This window comes from Physeter macrocephalus, chromosome 6, assembly GCF_002837175.3.
Source record: "Physeter macrocephalus isolate SW-GA chromosome 6, ASM283717v5, whole genome shotgun sequence".
In the NCBI taxonomy this organism is placed as follows: domain Eukaryota; kingdom Metazoa; phylum Chordata; class Mammalia; order Artiodactyla; family Physeteridae; genus Physeter; species Physeter macrocephalus.
In genome coordinates this window covers 34976369-34993000 of record NC_041219.1, presented here as the reverse complement: position 1 = coordinate 34993000, position 16632 = coordinate 34976369, and the positions used below count along the sequence as shown (strand labels likewise).

The 16632-nt window shown below is 42.3% G+C and overlaps 1 protein-coding gene across 1 annotated transcript in view; it reads right to left on the bottom strand.

Moving 5' to 3' along the window:
• Positions 1-824: 824 nt before the first annotated feature.
• The window catches only part of DRAM1 (DNA damage regulated autophagy modulator 1), a 37473-nt gene continuing 21665 nt past the window's right edge, over positions 825-16632 (bottom strand). Inside the window, exons 3-7 of the mRNA XM_024127374.3 lie at positions 13787-13929; positions 9602-9779; positions 5548-5606; positions 1488-1580; positions 825-913 (exon numbers count right to left, since the gene is read on the bottom strand). Coding sequence (XP_023983142.1) covers positions 869-913; positions 1488-1580; positions 5548-5606; positions 9602-9779; positions 13787-13929 — 518 coding nt within the window. The 3' untranslated portion in view covers positions 825-868. The remainder of the gene's footprint in view (positions 914-1487; positions 1581-5547; positions 5607-9601; positions 9780-13786; positions 13930-16632) is intronic.

The following is a 16632-nucleotide window of genomic DNA, read 5'->3' as shown; positions in this document are numbered from 1 at the left end:
TCCTTCCCATAATCCTGCCTTACTTGGATATTCCCTGAGACACACTCCCCTCTCCCTGCTCATCTGGCAAAGGCAACAGTCCGGAACCCAGTGAGTTTTTCCTGTTAGTTGTCCACCTGCATTTCACTCTGTTGTTAGAAGGCTTTTGATTTCTAAGCTGCCTGCTACGTCAATCCCACCTGGAGTTACATCCCTACGGACTGCCAGTTAGCAGCAAGGGTAGAAGATTGGTCTCTGTGAGCAGGGAGGCCCATGGGGGGGCAGAATTTCAAAACTGTGGTCACTGAGTTAATGTGCATAGTGGTATTAAGGCCTTTCAATAGAAGCACTTTGCTTGGTTCATCTAAAAATCATAGTCTCTTAGTGTTAGTTTATTAACGAAATCTTAATGATCATTATAAATTGAATTTTATAGATGCTCTTGAGATATAAAATTATACAGTGCATTCTCTAAAAATGAAATTTTAAAATGAATATCCCCTGATTTTACTTTTTAATGAATTCCTCCTTTAGTAGTATTTCCATAAATCTCTTACACGCAAAGAAACAAAACAGAATCTGTACAAAAATTAAGAGGTCTCCATTTTCTGGAACACCTTATCTTTTCTGTAATGAATTTGTTAATATAAAAAAGTGTCTACTTAGAAAATTATAAAAACATTGCTACAATGTCATAAATGCTCTACATTCTCTAGAAAAACATACCTTTGGAAATAGTACAACTATTGGGAATTCTTAAAGAAATTCAAGTCCTGGATGTGCTGCAGATGAATTCCACGCAGGGCGGCATTAAAACCCTGTCTATCCTCTGTACCACTTCTAGAAATTGACTGCCACTTTCCTTGAGTGAGATTGAATTCTCCTTTCTTCAAACATCACCATTGATTTCTGTGGATATCCTTAGGGTGACACTCTATTTTTAAAAAAATTAAAAAGGTTTAAAAGAAGGTAAACAATTCCAGTGCCAGCTCTGAAACTCCCAACAGCTTTGCACCCCCTCAGAGATGATCTCACTACGGTTTGTACTGAGCTCGAGTTGGGTCCTCAAGAGTTTTCTTGGCCTTCTCTAACCTTTTAGCTAGTAATTCACTTGTTTCAAAATGTAAGATTTTCCCTGTTGCCAAATCTGACAAGGTCCCATCTTCTCTCTGCCTTGAGAACATTTTTCAACAACACACTTTTATTTTTAAGAAAAGACATATTTCCTGTTATTTGGAAATTGTGAGACCTCTTCGAAAAAAAAATAACCAGGATCTATGACTGTAAGCATCAAATGGCAGAGGACAGATGAACGTTTCCTTGTTTAGGAGAGCTATTCAAGATGCTTTCCTTTGGGAATACACTAAATTGCACAATACTTACATATTTTTTCAAACACATAAGGGTAAAAAGATAGTGCTCTTATGTTTCTTAAATGCAAGAAATGTTCTATGGATTTCTACTAATCTGCATCATAACTTATAACATTTGTATTGATAAATACCTACCTGGAAATCGTAGATGAATGTTAGAAAGTAGAAAATAAAACCAAAGGCCACTGTCCATTCACAGATCGCACTCACTACGTGATATACATAATCCTAAGAGCAACAACAAAAAAAGAAACAGAATTTAGCCGAAATGCATTCACTTTAGTGGACATACTGAAATAATAATGAGCAGATCAGGCCAAAGGAAAAAGCTGTCCAGTGAGCATAAATCAACCCCCAGAGGAAACACAGTAAGCAAGGCCATGTGGACGCACATCAGGGCAACTGCCCGATAAGAATGTGAATACAGTGACCCCAAAGTTCTCTCTGGTTCTCACACACTCTGGCTTTAAGACTTGTCTATGGAACCTCAACAGGCCGAAGAAGGATCACAAAACGGCTGAGCGTGGAAAGCAAATTTGGACTCAACAGAAGAAAGAACTTTCCATACAAGGCACAACTTGCTCTCCCACAGCTGGGAATCCCAAAGTTGAAAGGCAGGTTGAAAAGCACCTACCCAGTGTCCATGTGGTTATTCCAGACTTCAAGTATGCATCTAAAGGAAACTGGCTATCACCCCTGGGTTTTGTGTTTCTCTGTTACTATAGAAAATGTCAGTTCAGAAAATAGGTCTGCTTGATGTTATAAGGTAAGCACAGCTACAAAGCAAATGCTAATTATGAGACTATCTTCTTGGGGGCAGGAATGAGAGAATGGAAGACAAGAAAGAGAATGGCTTTAATTCGGGGTTCCAAAGTCAGCTGCCTCTGGAGGCCAGGAAACTAATAAAAAGAAATGAAACTGACGGTTGCACAAAGAGGGACAATGGGGAGCCCACGCCTCATCAGCTCAATTCCATTCTCGCCAAGTAGGAAAATATAACCCCAGTGTTGCTTTGAGATTAAAAAAAGAGAGAGAGAGAGGGAGAGACTTCCCTGGTGGTCCAGTGGTTAAGACTCTGTGCTTCCAATGCAGGGGGCTCGGGTTTGATCCCTGGTCAGGGAACTAAGATCCCACGTGCCATGCGGCACGGCCAAAAAAAAGCCCACGGAGAGAGAGAGAGAGAGAGAGAGAGAGAGAGAGAGAGAGAGAGAGAGAGAGAGAGAGAGTGTGTGTGTGTGTGTGTGTGTGTGTGTGTGTGTGTGTGTGTGAGATAGCTCCCCTGATTTTTAAATACTGGAAACCATTTTTAAAAAGCATTCTTAAACACCATCTAAGTAAAAAATGCTTGTCTAAATTCTGACTTTAGCCCACATGCCAAATTAGCCTGTGGACTGTCATCAGTTCGAGCCCTCTGATTTCAAATCATAACCTATATTTTCTTCCTACTTCACTGTCTGCTCTGCCGTAGGTTACAAGTGTGAACAAACAAATGTGCTAGATTACAGGTCAGTTCTTTGCTTTGATCCACCACAAAGATCTAATTGAGGCACATCAAACTCTCAGACACCACTGCTCACCCTCCCCACGGAGGATCACATCCACCCACTGTTCTCATCCAGGCCACTCTGGGGAGAATCTGACGAGCCTACGTTACAGGGTTGAGAATTGGGGCCACTTCCTTTTCAAAGGTGACAGCACTAGGGGATCCACCCCATCTCCTATCATCTCTGGACAATGAAGATGGCTTAATCAAATAGAAGCAGAATTTGGGGGTGGGAGAGGATTTCTGTAGCATGATATTAATAAAAGTGCGCTGAAGGAGGGGTCCAGACTCTTCCACTACTCATGTATGAACGCAGGCAAAGCTCTAATCGCCTTGCTATGTAAAATGGGACAATGACATCATAATTCTTATCCTCCCTACCACGTTAAGTCAATGCACAAACCTCTGAAGCACTCCACAGTTTGGGGCAGGACCTAAATGATTATTCTGTTCCGTGAACTGATGTAAAGAGTTTTCTTTGCATTCGTGGATATTGGGGAACAGAAGGGGAGTGAATAGAAAACCAGGTACTTTTCACATTTTTAAGATAGAGAATGAAATGAAAAAAGGTTTTTCAACTGTCTGGGGAATATGCTTTGATCAATCCTTCCCAGCTGCTGATTTGATTTGTGGTGGAAGGCCTCCCCCCAGTGGTTAAGAAGTAAAATACACCTAGGGCTGCTCTTCTGTGAGGTCTCTTTATCAGGAAGCACTTTTTTTCTAACTTCTGCCTGGCTCGTCCTCACCGTCTTCAGTCTCTCACTTGCTTCTTCTTGCAGGCTTCCATCACCTACCAGAATCCTCTCTGGTGGAAAATGCTTCCTCTTACCCTGCCATTACCCCGACCAGGGATCGAACCCATGCTCCCTGCAGTGGAAGCACGGAGTCAACCAATGGACCACAAGGGAAGCCCCTGAAACTGCTTTTTTTTTTTTTTTTTTTTTGGCTGCATTGGGTCTTCCTTGCTACATGCAGTCTTTCTCTGGTTGCGGCGAGCGGGGGCTACTCTTCATTGCGGGGCGCGGGCTTCTCATTGGGGTGGCTTCTCTTGTTGCAGAGCACGGGCTCTAGCCACGCGGGCTTCAGTAGTTGCGGCTCACGGGTTCTAGAGCGCAGGCTCAGTAGTTGTGGTGCACGGGCTTAGTTGCTCCGTGGCATGTGGGATCTTCCTGGACTAGGGCTCGAACCCGTGTCCCCTGCATTGGCAGGCGGATCCTTAACCACTGTGCCACCAGGGAAGCCCCTGAAACTGCTCTTTGAAAAACATCAGTAACTCCACCTGCCCCTTGGGAAAAACTCCTGCTCCTCACTAACTCCCTTCTCTCTGTAGGTAACTAACGACATGAGTTGATCTTAATTCGAAACATCTGATTCCATGTGTTGTGATGTCTGGTCTGGAAACTACCCGTCCCTCTACCCTATGCTCTGATGGCTCTTGATCCTACCCCAGGTCTAGTCCCCCACATCTAACTGGACATTTCTCCTCGGCGTTTCACTATAGCTTCAGATTCAACGATTCTGAAACCAAACCCATCCATTTCTCCCCATGAAATCATTTATTCCTGTTAAGGACCCAATCTTTTCTTCTTCTTTTTTAAAAATATTTATTTGGCTGTGCCAGGTCTTAGTTGCAGCACGCAGGATCTTTTAGTTGTGGCACGTGGAATCTTTATTTTTTGCATGCACTCTTAGTTGCAGCATGTGGGATCTAGTTCTGTGACCAGGGATTAAATCTGGGCCCCCTGCATTGGGAGTGCTGAGTCTTAGCCACTGGACCACCAGGGAAGTCGCCGCTCCGCGGCATGTGGGATCCTCCCAGACCGGGGCGCGAACCCGGTTCCCCTGCATCGGCAGGCGGACGCGCAACCACTGCGCCACCAGGGAAGCCCCCACGTGGAATCTTTAGTTGCGGCATGCACTCTTAGTTGCAGCATGTGGGATCTAGTTCTGTGACCAGGGATTAAATCTGGGCCCCCTGCATTGGGAGTGCTGAGTCTTAGCCACTGGACCACCAGGGAAGTCCCAAGGGACCCAATCTTATCTGTTCATGAGAACAGGTTCTTTGGCTCACCCAAGACAAAAACTTGGAAGTCACCTTCACTTCATCATGTCCTTTCATTCTTATGTTATTTCTTCCAGTCTAGGGGAATCTTGATTTAAAATCTAAACTAGTGGAACTGCCTTCTCCCTGCCATCCTAACTCTGGGCTCTCTCCTCTTCAATACATCCCAGGTGTCTCTTCTAATTTTCTTCCAATAATATTCTTTTAATTTATGTTCCTGTTCAAAAGCCTTCAAAGGCTTATTCCGATCACCTACATCAAGCATGAGCCTCTCTGCCCACCTCTTAAAGCCTTGCACAAACTATTCCCCCACAAACTTATCCCCGACCACATTTATTTCTCACCCTATGCTGATACAAACTATCTTCTACTCTGTTTTCATCACCTCTGCTTAACATGTGGTGCTTCCTCTGACCGCTATACGCCTTCATTCACATCGTTTCCCTACCCTTAAATCTCACCTCTTTTACTAAGCCTCGATGGCTGAAGGGTTTAAGAGAGAATTAAAAATTCAAAATTTTAAAAATAATTTTGAAAATAATTCCAGGAACCAGGTTTGACAATCATATTGAAAACAGCTTATAGTTTACCTTTTCTTTTGGATTCCACTCCAGCTTGGTTATAGAAATTAACGAAGCACAGGCAATCACTAAAAAACGAAATTGTTAAGGAAACTACAGAAGAAAATAGGTCCTTTATTGTAAGACTAGGTTATTCTTCTAATAATATAACCATTACACAGTGTTCACATGTTAGTACCAACATTTCTGCTATCAAACCAGTTATATCAGCTTCTTATCATCTCAAACCTTAAGTTCGATCATGGCAGCAGTTAAAATACAACATGGAAGTAGTCATTCCTTAGCAATACTTTGTCAGTTATGTACAGAAGACTTTTAATGTGTGGCTACATTTTGCTTGACCCTGTTGTTTAAGTTTGGTCAGAATGACACAGCAGTCTAATATGGGTACTTTTGCAGTAGTTTTCCCCTAAAATACTATTGTCCCTAAATAATAATATTGATTAAAATTCTTTTTCCTAAAATACTATGTTCAAGGCAACAGCTTCAAGGAAAAAATTAACATTTCAAAGTATCAAAGCATCACAAAGTACCAAGGCTCATATACAAAAACAAGCTACAGAAATTTAATGTATTATCTTTATAAAAATAAGCAAAAACAGATTTTTCCATTGAGTAACTGGGTGTAAGTGGAGCCCTTCCTCCCTGGCCCAAAGGGTTTACAAATCAGAGAGATACATCCTACATCTGACCTTGGGGACGAAGGACAAATCCTGAGAGGCCAGCCTAATAAGGCCAGGGACTGAGGCTACTGCCCAACGTGGACAAGACTGTCTGCACAAAGGTGCTGACAACCATTCTGATGGAACTTAGAAGGCCAAAGAGAAAGCTAGAGAGAAATGGGATGCTCTTTAAAAGCTTTTGCAAAATGTTAAGAATTCCGAGTGTTGCGTCAATCAATGCCAAGTTTAGCGCCTCCTCTGAATTTGGAGTCAGCACTCTCTCCCTGCCCTCTGCCACCTCCCATATTTTGCAATGCTTAACGCTTCTCAGTTTCTCAAAGTAAAAGAAGTAGAGAATGGGACTTCCCTGGCAGTCCAGTGGTTAAGACTCCACGCTTCCAATGCAGGGGGTGTGGGTTCAATCCCTGGTCGGGGAACTAAGATCCCGCAAGCCGCTGGCCAAAAAATAAAAAGAAGTAGAGAACATTAAAGGTTCTCTAATCATGTCATGACCATACGTCTGTTTCTAATAGTTTTAAAGGCCTCTTAATTCTTTATCTCATCTTTAGACCCATCAGTTCCCATGCTGGGGAGGAGGTGGGGGAGAGGCGGACAAAACTCTGGCAAAACAGACCTGGTCTCAGCTCCCAGAAACATTACAACCTTGTCGGACCCAGGGCATAGTGCCGCGTTAGAGAGAAAAGAACAGGGTGCAGTCATGACTCAGAGGGCAGATTATTAATTCGGAGTGAAATGGGGTTTGAGGTGTCAGGGAAGCTTCACTGAGTTGAGTTTAATCTAAGCTGTGAGGTTTGAGGAGCTCTCTAGGACAGCAGCATCCCACAGAAATTCAGGCATATGTGTAACAATATTTTCTACTATAGTCGCCACATTGACAGAAACGAAAAAGAGCCTAATGAAATTAATCTTAACATATTTAACCCAATATATCAAACATGTTGTCATTTCAACATGTAATAATATAAAGAATTATTAATGAGATATTTTACATTTTTTTTCTCATTAAGTCTTTGAAATCCAGTGTTTTACACTTATGGCCCTTCTCTATACAGACTACCCACGTTTCAGTGCTCAACAGCCCCGTGTGGCCAGTGGCCACTGTGTTGGACAGACAATTCAGTTCTAGAAAGACAAAGTGGAGAAGGTTATCCAGGCAAGAAGAAGAGCATGGGCAAAAGCAGAGAACAGGAAACAGCCACAGTCAGGGGAGAAAGTGTAAAACGGAGGTCAGAGAAATAGGCAGCCTCAGACTGCATCTCACGCAAAGGAACCGCCCTTTGCATTGTTAGTGATTTTATGAAGCCTTTTGAAAGCTGCAGAAGCTGAATGCAAGATGGATAGTTTAGTAGGAAGGGCTCAGAAGCATGATTCCAGGCCTCAGTTTCTTCAGGGGTCAAATGAGGTTTCACGGAACTAATACAGGAAAGAGAAACAAGGACATTTTAAAGATACTTTAAAATCTTTCTAAGGAAATATAAATCCATGCTAATGTTTAAGACAAAAGACTTTTTCCTATGGATGAATTTGTTCAAGTTAATTGGATAAAAACATATAACCTGTTTCTCTTCAGGGATCCTGCCCGTCAGCATGGCTCATACGAACTTCTTAGAAATGGGAACTATTAGTGTGAGAAACTCTGGCTTGAAAAAGTAATTCTGCTAAACCTTTCTCATTTTAGTACCTAGAGATCTGTCTCCAAAGTTGGAAGCAAGGAAAGTTTTCCTATACCAAAAAACTTTGTTTTTAACTTTACAAGTGGTTCTATAAATCTTACAACTAAAACAAGCTAAAAGGTTTGAGGAGATCCATCTCAAGAGAAAGCATGAATGTCTTCAATCCATAAATAGGACAAGGAAACAGAGAAGGAACTATCTTAGGAACCAGGGTGTATAGTTTGTTGTTAAATTTCTCAATACTAGAATTTGGTTCCTCTGTGCTTAGAAATTTTGTAATTAAAATTTTTCTTCCCTAAATGACAAAAACAAAACCCAAAACCATCCTTAGACTTCACATTTTGTATAGCTCCAATTTTTTTTTTTAAGCAATTTTATTTATTTATTTATTTATTTATTTATTTATTTTTGGTTGCGTTGGGTCTTTGCTGCGCGCAGGCTTTGTCTAGTTGCAGCGAGCGGGGGCTACTCTTTATTGCAGTGCGCGGGCTTCTCATTGTGGTGGCTTCTCTTGTGGTGGAACACGGGCTCTAGGCACGTGGGCTTCAGTAGTTGTGGCACGCAGGCTCAGTAGTTGTGGCTCACGGGCTCTAGAGCACAGGCTCAGTAGTCGTGGCGCATGGGCTTAGTTGCTCCCAGCATGTGGGATCTTCCCGGACCAGGGCTCGAACCCGTGTCCCCTGCATTGGCAGGCGGATCCTTCACCACTGCGCCACCAGGGAAGTCCCTATAGCTCCAATTTTAAAAGAAAAATGCAAGGCTTAATACTTAGAAGCACATGATGACAAAATATCTTTTTACTCAAGCTTGCCCACTTTGTACCACAACCCAACTTGGATGAACAAGACCACCGCTAATAAAATAGTTCCATTTTCCTACAGTCTTACAATAATCACCAATTTTTAATGACTCTTTAGCATTTGCTATGACTGCAGATGGTATTTTGAAAGATGCGGAATTTTCCACCCTTGAAAGACCACAGCTTTTTTTTTCTTTGTTAAATATCTCTTGGGGAGAAAAAAAGGAAAAGAAAGAATGAGAAAGGAAAAAAAAGGAAGGAAGGGTTGTTTTTCATTTCTTCTAAATCAGAATGTACAAGTATGATAAATTTATATTTTCTTTTCACATTGTTGAATTAGAAAAAATAAAATTTCATTTTGAAAATGCAATCAGTGATAAAAAGAAAAGGCTAAATGTATTTAAATGACCTATAAATAGTATAGAGCTTTTTAAAACCTCTTAATATGGACGAATAAATCAAACCATCTAACCACCTCTGTGTGGGGAGAAGGGAAAGTCGGGCCTCTTGGGAATCCACAGGGCTATTACTTTAAGTACAATATCAATATTTGATGTCTTTAGCCAAGCACTACAAAGAAAAATAAATATTTTCACATGGCTCATGAAACTGACCCTGTGGAAGGAAAGTAAATAGAGACTGAAGTGTTCAAAGTAAATAGAGACTGAAGTGTTCTGACATTTCGTTTCATGTTCCTTTCACACCATTCTTTTCCCCAAATATTCTTTTGATTTGACCAGACAACGTTGAGATATTTTCCTTATGATTTACCCTTTTCTCCCAACCGTTCTTCTGAAGCCTGTTGACACTTGGCTGTTAACCTTTGCTTTCTCCATTTTTTTTGGAGGGGAGTGGGGCGGCGGGGATGTCAAGCTTGCAAGGACACTGACAAATGTAAAAAAGGATACTGGGGATGATGGCTGCAGAGGAAACAGCAGAGATGGCCATCCGTATGCGGCATGCGGAAAGGCTGTTCCACTGGGGACACGATTTGTAAGAGATGATGGATTGCAGGAGCGTGTACACAACACCACAGACAAACGCCAAAAGGGCACCGCCATCGTGTACCACGGGGACAGCTAACTCCTAGAGAGAAAGTCACACATATGCTGTTACTCAGCGTGAGTCTGTGCACATCAAAAGCCGAACACTCACTCACTTGCTCTGGACTCCTCAAAGCCACCAGGCATCACAGATGCACACACCCCATCTTTGGAAAATACAGCTGCTTGCAGAAGATGACCAAGAGAAAAGTCTTCCCGGCACTGGAGTAAATGCCAGGAACTTGCTTGTTCCATAGCAAACGTTTGGCTTGCTGCGAGTTGGGCAAACGGGCCTGGTTCAGTAATAATATCTCAATAAAACTGGGGGAAAAAAACCCATATTAAACCAAAAAAATTATAAAACAATTAAGAAAAACAAATCCTTTTCACCCCTTGAATGTTAGGCACATTTGAGCAAGGGAAAATAAACAAAAGGCAAGGCATCTAATGCTAATGAGCTGGGGTTGTTTTAGGAATAACCTGAGAGTCCTGGTACTTTCCACTCTCCACTTTCTTTCTATGCTAATAAGTAAATCAAATCCTGAATTTACATACTTTGTTTCCACCCCCCACTAGCACTGTCAGGAAACTTGCTTCCTCAACCCTGGCCAATTCAATACATCAGATCTTAATCTGCAAGCTTCATGACACCCACATTAGCCCTGATGAAATCAGATCAAAAGGCCCTTGAATTAGCAGGAGGTGTATTTCCAGTGTGCCCTTTTCACTGTGGAATACATATTCTCTCATCAAAGATGTCTTTTAGAAGGGAAATGACTCAGATCAGACATGAATTTTGGATAGAGGTTAAGATGAAAACCTGGTAGCTTTTTTTGAAACTCTTGTTAATTTAAAAGATAATAAAAGTAGAGAAAACTAGACTATTGAGAGGATTCAACCTCAGGAAACTTGACTTTTCCAAAAAGGAGACTTCTTGAGGGACAGGAAAGCATTGACAGAGATTGCTTGGTGAGGAGATACCAAGAAGTAGCCATCTTATCCACCAGTGCAGGAAAGAGTGCTAGCTGTGAACATCTGGTAAGTGCAATTTACTCCCGCTCAAGAAAAACCACCAGTCAATGCTCTCTCCTGCTCTCACATCTCTAATTCTTCTTGAGGTAACCACTCACATTGGTTTGCTTACAGCACGCCAAAAATAAATTACAGGATATCAAAAAAGGAAGTTGTAAAGATATATTTATGGGAACAATGACAAGGCGAACACTTTGCTCTCAGGAAAGTTAGAAATTCTATTTCTGGTCTTTGTGAAGATGTAATCACTTCACAGAAACCTTAAAAGGAACCAAAAGTGTAATTATCTAACCACCTAAGCCTTCTTCCTGAAGTCTGCCCTTTATGGTTTAAACACTGATGGCAGTATCACTTGTGATGTTGAGTTATTCCGAGAATAATGTGATGGGATATCATACAGTGCTTACTATCCCCCACACAGGACAATTCATACCCACACTCCACTAGACAACTTATATCCTTCCAGGTTGCCACCTTCCCTTTGAAAATAATTTTTCCGTCATGCTTTCTGAGGCTAGAACTGTGAACTCTGAATTTTTTCCCCTAATTTTATGAAAAAAATTTGTTTTATCATTCTTTTTTCCTTAATTTGTTTATTTTTGGATGCACTGGGTCTTCGTTGCTGCGCACAGGTTTTTCTCTAGTTGCGGCGAGCGGGGGCTACTCTTCGTTGCGGTGCGCGGGCTTCTCATTGCGGGGGCTTCTCTTTGTTCCGGAGCGTGGGCTCTAGGCTCATGGGCTTCAGTAGTGGCGGCACGCGGGCTCAGTAGTTGTGGCGCACGGGCTTAATTGCTCCGCGACATGTGGGATCTTCCCGGACCAGGGCTAGAACCCATGTCCCCTGAATTGGCAGGCGGACTCTTAACCACTGTGCCATCTGGGAAGCCCTAGAACTGTGAATTGTGTACATGCTTTTTTCTCACAGAGATTTTCTCATTCTGGCCTTGAGGTTAACTCTTCCCCACAGGTTCTGGGCAGACTGCTTCAATCAAAGGTGACTTCTGCCTTTCATGACTCATGGGATTTGGGGAGAGTATTAACCTCTCTGGCTCTCCATTTCTCCATTGATAAATGAGGAAAATAATACTACCTATCTTCTAAGGTCATTATTAGAATTATACGAGTTAAAGCATGAAATGTTTTCATAAATGTCTGTCACCTAGAAAACTTCAATAAGAATTCCCAGGCGGTCCAGTGGTTAGGACTCCGTACTCTCGCTGCCGGGGCCCGGGTTCAATCCCTGGTCGGGGAACTAAGATCCCACAAGCCGTGCAGCTCGGCCAAATAAGAAAGAGAAAAAAGAAATAAAGAAAACTTCAATAAATGTTATGGAACCCAAAACGCACACAATCATAAAACGTAAGGAAATGTCATCAAGAGTCTCTACCATGTGACAAATGTCATAGGCAACTAGTGGTGTTTATTTCCTAATCCAGAGACAATAAGAGTAGGAAAGTTAAACGAAGCCGGAAGCAAAGTGAGTTCACAAGACGCCCTCCTGGAAGCGCTATAGGCTTGCTTCAGGGAGGCTACAAATTTGGCTGTCACCTTTCACCAGTGTTAAGAAGGAAACTAACTAACACTGTTAGTTGTGGATTTGTAACATCCCAAAACGAAAACTTGTTGGCCGCCAGACCTGGGAGAATATCCCTGCCCTAGGTTGTCCTGAAGGTTCTGCGTCGTACAAGGAAGGGTGCCTCACCCCTCACAACACAGCACTGAGTTTCCCAGAGTACTTTATTATACTGTCCCCCTACCAACGACAGATGGCTTCCTGCATGTGCAGGGCAGAAAAGGTGATTCTCTGAGGCCCACGTGGTGCAGGTGAGGCAGAGGGCCCTCTGACAATGGTCTGACTCACACAGGAACACTAGAGAACAGGTGGACAGCAGACGGTACAGGCGGAGGCCTGAGGTTATCAGCCTCCCAGGTACACACCAGGAGGCAGTGCCCCTCTGCTGTGGCTTCAGTGTGCAGATGTGGACTTGAACAGCCAGCTAGCACTGAAGGCTGATACCTTTTTATAAAATAAGCATCACAGAAGATCAACCCACTTCTGGAGGGGAAAAAAGTTAAAGGAGTACCCCCAGACAGAACCAAAAGTCCTCCAGGAGTAACTTCCTTTCTGCGGTCTCAAAGGGACAATGGTGATGACAGAGCAGGCCCTCCAGGGTGTTGGCCTATAGTGATGAACTGATGACCATGAAGATGGCTAAGTACAGACTGCTGGGCACTGTACATTATCTCATTGAATCCCAGCAATAACCCTGTGAGGCGAGTGCTCATAATTAGTACTCATTTGAAATACAACACATACTTGTAAAATATAAAATATTGCCTCCATAGACAAATACCATGCCTTCCTGAAAGAGACCTCGTAACGAAAGGAATCCAAAAATCAGAATAAAACATGTAGGATTTTTTCGTTGGAAAAACACTTGACACAGTTAAGAATATGTCAAGTGGACTCTGCAGTAGTTGTCATATAAGTTAATTTGCTCCAGTAAGGCCATATTTTGGCCCTGCAACTGATTAGCTGAGTAACCCTGACCAAATTATTTCACCTCCATGTCCCTAGATCCTCATCTGTGAAAGGAAGAGATCAGATGCCTCTCTTTAAATTGAACACCAGAGGCCCAAACAGTAGAATCAGTAAACATACACATGCTCATACACAGAAACGTTTTCACGATGTTAATGAAATCATTACAATGACTGAAGTAGCTCTCCCAGCACATTAAACCACATCAACAAGAACACAGAACAATCCAGAGCCCACAGCACGGTCTGACGCACACTCTCTCTCAAACATGCACCCCATCTCTCCCAAGTAATAGGCTGGGCTGACTTTCAAATGACAAAGATTTGTTTCTAAGAAGCAAACTATCCCAATATTCATACAGTCATCAACTATTTGAGAGCTATGCTGGCACAAGCGTGCCTCTGGTGCTCTCGCTTCTTTCCTCCAGATACATATACTCCATCACCCCCGATAACCAAAAACACTTCAGGTCATACCTGGAAATTGGCTACAATGCCCATTCCAATGCATCCCACCAATCCTAGAACTAACGACACCAAGTTTAAAACAGGAGTGCTGAAATAGCTCGTTCGGTTTTGCTTCTCTACTATTTTATATCTTGTGTACATCGTGGCTGCACCTAAAAAAGAAAGGGACTCTGATGAATTTTTATTTTTTGACTTTTTAGAAGGAAAAACACATGAACAGTTTTTATGGCTTTTAAAATAATTTGTATTTTCAATCTCCTGATTGCAATAGTCTCCCCACTCACTCACACCTGCCCTTCCTCACCCCACCTTACTTACTCTCCGCCATGTGATGCATACACACACACACACACACACACACACACACACACACACACACACACTGTCTTGGCTGTTATCCTTTTCACATAAATGCCATTGTGCACGTATTGTTCTGGGACTTGCTTTTTTATTTATTTAAAAATGTTCCACGGATGGGACTTCACTGGTGGCACAGTGGTTAAGAAACCGCCTGCCAGTGCAGGGGACATGGGTTCGAGCCCTGGTCTGGAAGATCCCACATGCTGCGGAGCAACTAAGCCCATGCGCCACAACTACTGAGCCTGCGCTCTAGAGCCCAAGAGCCACAACTGCTGAGCCCACGTGCCGCAACTACTGAAGCCCGTGTGCCTAGAGCCCGTGCTCCACCACAAGAGAAGCCACCGCAATGAGAAGCCCGCGCACTGCAACAAAGAGTTGCCCCGACTCTCCGCAACTAGAGAAAGCCTGCGCACAGCAACAAAGACCCAACGCAGCCATAAATAAATAAATAAATAAATTTAAAATAAATAAATCAATTTTAAAAATAAAAATGTTCCGTGGAGATCTTGCCAATGTCAGTACACATAGGTCTATCTCATCATGGTATACAGTGAGATGCCATATTTATTTCATCATTCTCCTAATGATAGATTTCTACATTATATGTTTTTCCTATTACAAACAATGCTCAGTGAACATCCTTATATAGAAGGCTTTGGCGCACTTTCAGTGTTTCTGAAAGATGAGTTCCTAGAAGTAGTATTACTGGGTCAAAAAACTATGCTCAATTAAAATGCCAAAAAGTAGCTCCAAACTGCTCCAAGACTGAGGCAATTTATACTCCCACAGCAGAGTCTGAAAGCAATTCTGTATGCCCTGTCCTTTTAATTATTGCCAATCTAACAAATGAAAAATGGCAACCTGTTTGTTTAATTTGCATTTCTCTGATAGTCAGTGAGATTAAGCAGCTTTCAGTATGTCACTACTCATTTGCATTTCTTCTTCTGAAAATTGCATGTTTATCATTTTTTTAATGTTTCTCTTGAGTTTGTTCATTTTTAATTTGTAGTTGCTCTTTATACATTATGTACATTAGTCTATTGTCTGCTATAAATATTAAAAATTTTCTTCTGGTCTGTTGTTTGTCTTTAACTTCGTGAATCACTTAGAAGTTTCCATTTTTATCTACCCAAATCTGTCAGTTCTTCTATTTAGCTTCGGGGTTTTGTGTGTGTAAGTTTAGATAAGCTTTTCCATCCTAAGGTTTTAAAAATATTTTCCTATACTTAAATCCAAATACTCTTTTTTTTTTAAGATTTAATTTTATTTATATTTGGCTGTGTTGGGTCTTCATTGCTGCGCATGGGCTTTCTCTAGTTGCAGCGAGCGGGGCTACTCTTCTTTGCAGTCGGGCTTCTCCTTGCGGTGGCTTCTCTTGTTGCAGAGCACGGGCTCTAGGAGTGCGGGCTTCAGTAGGTGTGGAGTGTGGGCTCAGTAGTTGTGGTGCACGGGCTTAGTTGCTCCATGGCATGTGGGATCTTCCCGGACCAGGGCTCAAACCCATGTCCCCTGCATTGGCAGGCGGATTCTTATCCACTGCACCACCATAAGAGGAAGTCCCTCCTCTTATGGTTTTGTTCTTCATGTTTACTTCTTTAACTGCCATTGGCTTTTGTGAAATGGTGTGAGGGCAAATTTAACTCAGCAAATTTAGCTTATAGAAAAAGTCACATGGATATGCAGAGATATGTTTAAAAGATATTCACTTTAGCATTGTATATTACAAAATGAAAAATAACCTAGATGTTTAACAATAGGGGACTGAATTATAAATTATTATATGTCCACGAGATGGATATCATGCATGTGTTAGGATAAAGTAGATTTCTGTGTGTTCAATACTGTTATGATGGCCGTAATATTTTTTGCTGAATTTTTTTTTTTTTTTTTTTTTTTTTTTTTTGTGGTATGCGGGCCTTCCTCTGTTGTGGCCTCTCCCGTTGCGGAGCACAGGCTCCGGACGCGCAGGCCCAGCGGCCATGGCTCACGGGCCCAGCCGCTCCGCGGCACGTGGGATCCTCCCAGACCGGGGTGCGAACCCGGTTCCCCTGCATCGGCAGGCGGACGCGCAACCACTGCGCCACCAGGGAGGCCCTTGCTGAATTTTTAAATCTAAAAACTAATCATTTATCATAGAGCATTTATTTTTTATTTATTTATTTTTTAAACATCTTTATTGGCGTATAATTGCTTTACAATGGTGTGTCAGTTTCTGCTCTACAACAAAGTGAATCACAAACCACCTAGATGATCTCCCTGTGCTATGTGGCTGCTTCCCACTAGCTATCCACCCTACGTTTGGTAGTGTATATGTGTCCATGCCACTGTCTCACTTTGTGACAGCTTACCCTTCCCCCTCCCCGTATCCTCAAGGCCATGCTCTAGTAGGTCTGTGTCTTTAGTCCCATCCTACCCCTAGGCTCTTCATGACATTTTTTTTTCTTAGATTCCATATATATGTGTTAGCATACGGTATTTGTTTTTCTCTTTCTGAC